At 60.6% G+C, this 5,021-nt stretch overlaps 1 protein-coding gene across 1 annotated transcript; it reads left to right on the plus strand.

Moving 5' to 3' along the window:
• The first annotated feature begins 1,202 nt into the window (after positions 1–1,202).
• AMER2 (APC membrane recruitment protein 2) lies at positions 1,203–3,104 on the plus strand. The gene has a single exon (XM_075563621.1). It carries the CDS (start codon positions 1,206–1,208, stop codon positions 3,102–3,104), a length of 1,899 nt encoding a protein of 632 aa, XP_075419736.1. The 5' UTR covers positions 1,203–1,205.
• The last annotated feature ends 1,917 nt before the right edge of the window (positions 3,105–5,021 follow it).

Genomic DNA, 5,021 nt, shown 5'->3' on the forward strand with positions numbered 1-5,021 from the left:
ATGGGGCCTGGGCAAGCCCCTCTCAGCATTCCCCGTCCGTGTCCCCCACCTCCACCCCCATTCGAGCCACAGCCCTGCTGGTCTCGCCCTGTGCTGCTGGAGTCTGTGTAGGGAGAACCAGCACCGCTGTGGCCAGGGTTCGCCATGTCCCAGAGGTGGTGCTCAACACAGAACAAGACTCCCATGTACAGACCCCTCCGTGCCTGCAGGCTTGGTACACCACGTCTGGCCCAGAGAGGAAGACAGCTCACCACATCAGCAGATTGAGCTGACAGATCCATTTGGGTAGTTATTTTGTGAGCCACAAGGAGCCCTGGTGGCGCTTTGGGTTAGGCATACAGCTCCGAAGTTGTTGCTTCGAACCCACGGTCGATTGCAGGAGAAAGAAGGGGCTATTGGAGATTGTTTCCGAAACCCACAGGGGCAGCTCTACCCGGTCCTCTAATGTCCCTGTGGGTTGAAACAGACTGGCTGGCAGTGGGTTTGGTCTTCTGACTTTGTCGATCCATGGAGGAGCTGAAAACCACAAGCCTTGGGATAGGATGGGAAGAGGGTGGATGAGATTTGATGGAACTAGAATTCCAATGTCACGACTCCAATTTCTGGAGTCCATTCAAGTCTCTCTCTTACACACACACACACACACACACACGCATGCAAGCACACACACGCTAGCACACACACGCTAGCACATACACGCACATAGACACAGACACATGCATCCCCCAAACACAAATACACACGCACACACAGGCATGCATGCACTCAGACACGTATGCACACACGCGCACAACCAGAGACACACACACATGTATCCACAGACACACACATGCATACACAGGCCCGCATGCACACACGCACACACACGCTGGCCGGTCTGATTCCAAGTGGGTCAGGGCATTATGTAAGCCCTTTGGGGCGGGGGTGGGGTGGGGGCGGAGGGTGGCCCTGTTGGGTGTGTGTGGCTTTTGCTGCAGCGGCGATCGCGCAGCGGGCTCAGGTGGCTTTGGAATCTGGGTGACAGCGGCTTGGCCCGGGCCGGGGCTGACGCCAGCGCTCCGCCCGGTTTCCATGGCGACGCGCGCGCGGGGCGGCGGGGCTGGCGGGGCGCGGGCCCGCGCTCGCTCGCTCGCTCTCTCGCTCGCGCACCCGCGGGGGCTGCAGGAGCCGGGGCGGCGCGGCCGGGGCGGACGCGCTCGGCAGACATGGACTTGCATTGTGATTGTGCTGCCGAAACGCCGGCCGCCGAGCCGCCGGCGGGCAAGATCAACAAGACTGCCTTCAAACTGTTCAAGAAGAGGAAATCGGGGGGCGCCATGCCCAGCATCTTCGGGGTCCGCAGCAAAGGGGACGCCAAAGGCTCGGGCAAGCCGGGCATGGTGAGGAGCCGGACGCACGACGGCCTGGCCGAGGTGGCCGTGCTGGAGGGCGGCAGGAAGGAGGAGCCGCGCGGGGGCGGCGGGGGCGGCGGCGGCGGGGACCCGCCCCAGCCCGAGCCCCCCAGGGCGGCCGTGACCGCCGCGGGCCCGCTGGCCGCCAGCTCGGTGGCCAAGTCGCACAGCTTCTTCTCGCTGCTGAAAAAGAACGGGCGGGCGGAAAGCGGCCGCGGCGAGCCGGCCGAGGCGCACAAGGCTGGCGGCAAACAAAAGCGAGGGCTCAAAGGCATCTTCCACAGCATGCGCTGGCCCAGGAAGGACAAGCGGGCCAAGGAGGACGACAAGGAGGAGCCCCCCGGCCGCCAGGGCAGCCTCATCCTGCCGGGCTCGCTCACCGCCAGCCTGGAGTGCGTCCAGGAGGGAGCCCCGCGGCCCGCCGGCGAGCCCGCGCCCGCCGCCCAGGAGGCTCGGCCAGCGCCACCAGGTGAGCCGCGCGGGGGACCGCCGCTGCCCGCGCCCGCCGAGCCGCCCGCCGAGCGCAGCGGCCGCGAGGCCCGGAGCCCCGCGTTACGTAACGAGCCGAGCGCGCGGCCCGAGCCCGCGGCGGCCGCGGCGGCGGCGGGGCCAGGGCCAGGGCCGGACCCGAAGCCGCGGGGCTCCCCGGAGGCGCCGGCCGCCCAGGACGCGTCCAGAACAGGTGACGTTCTTCTCCAGGCCGGGCCCCTTGTTGAGTGCGACGCTGGCGGCGGGCCTGACCCTGCCGCTCTCGACCCACCCTCTGAGCCCTCGATTGACCGTATTTGTTTGCTGTTTTCTGACGTGACTTCACTGAAAAGCTTTGACTCTCTTACAGGCTGCGGAGATATTATTGCAGACCCAGAGGAGGGGCCGGGTCCCAGCTGTGACAAGACGGCCCCGGGACCAGGCAAGCCAGCCCTCTCTAAAAAGAACGCCAGCCTGCTGGCCTACCAAGGAGGCGGCGAAGAGATGGCCAGCCCAGACGAGGTGGACAACACCTACCTCCAGGAATTCTGGGACATGCTCTCCCAGACGGAGGAGCCAGCCCGAGGTCCCCACGAGGCGGCCGCGAAGGGCCCCGGGTCCGCGGAGGCCAGGAGACTCCCCGAGGCCACTCGCGAGGCCAGGAGGGCGGAGGCGGCCAAGGAGGTGTCCTTGATGAAGCGCAGGCGGCTCCACCGCATCCCCATCGAGCCCCAGCCCAGGGAGGTCGCCCAGCCCCCGGAGAAGGAGCCGCAGGAAGCCGTGCCCAACAGCGACGAGGGCTACTGGGACTCCACCACGCCAGGCCCCGAGGAGGACAGTACCGCGGGGGGCGGCGGCAAGAAGGCCGGCCTGCCCCGGGACAGCTACAGTGGGGACGCCCTGTACGACCTGGACGCCGACCCCGACGACAGCCCCCCGGTCCCTCCCGCCCACGAAGGCACGCCCTGCACGTCCCGGTTAAAGCCCGTGTCCCCGGTCACCATCACGTGCCCCTTGCGAACCCCAGGCAGTTTGCTGAAGGACTCCAAAATCCCCATTAGCATCAAGCACCTCTCCAACCCCCACTCCAGCCACCCCGCCGGCCACCAGCAGCCCACGCGCAGTGAGATGCCTAGAACGAAAATTCCCGTGTCCAAAGTCCTGGTTCGCAGGGTCAGCGGCCGGGCCTTGGCCGGGACCACCCTGCGGCCGGCGGCGGGCCATGAGGTGGCCAAAAAGGTGTGAACACAGGAATACAACTTTTCACCGGCCGCCCATCAAGTCAGTTTCACTTCCGGCAGAGGACAGACAGACACCTGCTCCGGAGCCAGCCCCCAGGGGTGGGAGATGGAGGTGTCTGCTGACCCCAGGCCGAGGCAGGACCCTCCGAGAGAGCTGCAGCCCCTTGGGGGTCCTGCTCCAAGATAAGCCCCCCAGAACCTTTTGCAAAGCACTTTTTCGTTCTCCGTTTTTTTAACCTTCAACTCTTTTTTTGGTGGTGTTTTTTTATTTCGTTTTTAATGAACTGAACACTCCGAAGTCACCTTTACTTGCCTTTGCAGAAAACAAGACCTAACCAACCTTCCATCAAGGGTCCTCCCAACAGGACACCGGGCGTGGGAGAGTGGGAGGGGTCCAGAAGGCTGGAGGAGAGTACCACTGTGGGTGTGACCTGGACCAGCCCTCCCCCCCACCTTCCCCACCTTCCCAGGCCCCTTCCTTCCTTTTTTCCTTCCTTTCCAGTTTAGGAAAAACAAAAGATCTTGTGCTGTGGTCACTGTGGACAAACCCCACCCGGCTGGACACGCCGGGCTTGGCTGGCCTGCGCACCCAGGGCAGCGTGGATCAGCAGCCCGCGTCCACACTCGCAGTCACTTTTAGGTATGAGAGCCAGGCCCGCGTGACCCGCTGGCAAAATAAAAGGAGAGCTTTGGTTCGGTTGGTTTCGGTCATTTGTTTGGGGGAAGAGAGAAAAAAACACCCTGCAGGCTCTTTCGTGTGTGTGTGTGTGTGTGTGTGTGTGTGTGCGCGCGCGCGCACATGTGTGTGGGTGAGTGCCTCCAGCCCAGCGATCAGGATGGAGGCAGACTGTTAGTCTTTGCTCACAGACACAGGGCTTCCACATCGATAAGCCATAATCTGTGCATGTGTATATTTTACAGTTTATCCCCCTGTTCCCCTTTTCTCGTCTGACAGTGACCTAGGATGTGACCTACTCTGGTAGCTAGAACTCCATCTGAAGGCCACCCCCTATCTTTCTTCTGCACCCCTTCCCACCACCACGCTACATACACACAACTGAGGTTTCTTTTGAGGCTGAACCCTGAAGTATAATGTGTCTGGCTGCTTTCTGGGTTCGTTGGCTCAAAGCCAGAGGCGAAAAAGGTAAAAAAAGAAAAATCCATTGCGTTGATGTTACTGAGGAATGGTTTGGCTATGCCTCGGCTAAGACTCTTCTATTTGGCTCCTGAACCCCAGTTTTCAGAGATTTTGCGGTGTTTAGGGAATGATGGACCCCGTGTTCCTGCCTGTCTCTCCCCCCCCACCCCGGGCGAAAGGAGTTCTATGGGAGGAGTCTATAAAGAAAAAGTTGGAGGGGTAGGGAGATGGCTTTTCATGACATTTGACATGGAGACCAGTGTGTTCAGAATATGACACTGACCGCCTTGTGAAACTGACCACACTCCCTGCCAGGCTGCTTGTGCAAGTGTTCTGAGTTGTGTTGATATCTGTTCTCTAATATTTCAGAGGAAACATTTATATCATAAAAGATAGACTCCAGGCCGGAGTGTTCGGATGATAAACGGAAGCAGTTCCTAGAGTGCTTTTGTGAGAGTCTGCAGATGAAATGAATATTCTCTGTGAGATGCTTTTGGGTGTATTTAATCACAAGGCCCCGGCTTCTGCTTGGAGGTGATTGATAACAGCAGGATGATTAGACATGGTGCAGTAAAGCCACAGGGCTCTAAATGGTGTGTGTGTGTGTGTGTGTGTATGGAAATCCCATCATCTTTCCACTCTATTTCCCCACAACTTTTTGAAGCCTCCCTGGTCTCTCCCTTCCATTGACCGAGGCAACTGCTTCAGTGATGGTCTGGAATGGCATGGGTTTGGAGGTGGCCTTTTGCCTCCGAATGTAAAGGACACAAGTTGATTATATGA

This window comes from Tenrec ecaudatus, chromosome 11, assembly GCF_050624435.1.
Source record: "Tenrec ecaudatus isolate mTenEca1 chromosome 11, mTenEca1.hap1, whole genome shotgun sequence".
In the NCBI taxonomy this organism is placed as follows: Eukaryota; Metazoa; Chordata; class Mammalia; order Afrosoricida; family Tenrecidae; genus Tenrec; species Tenrec ecaudatus.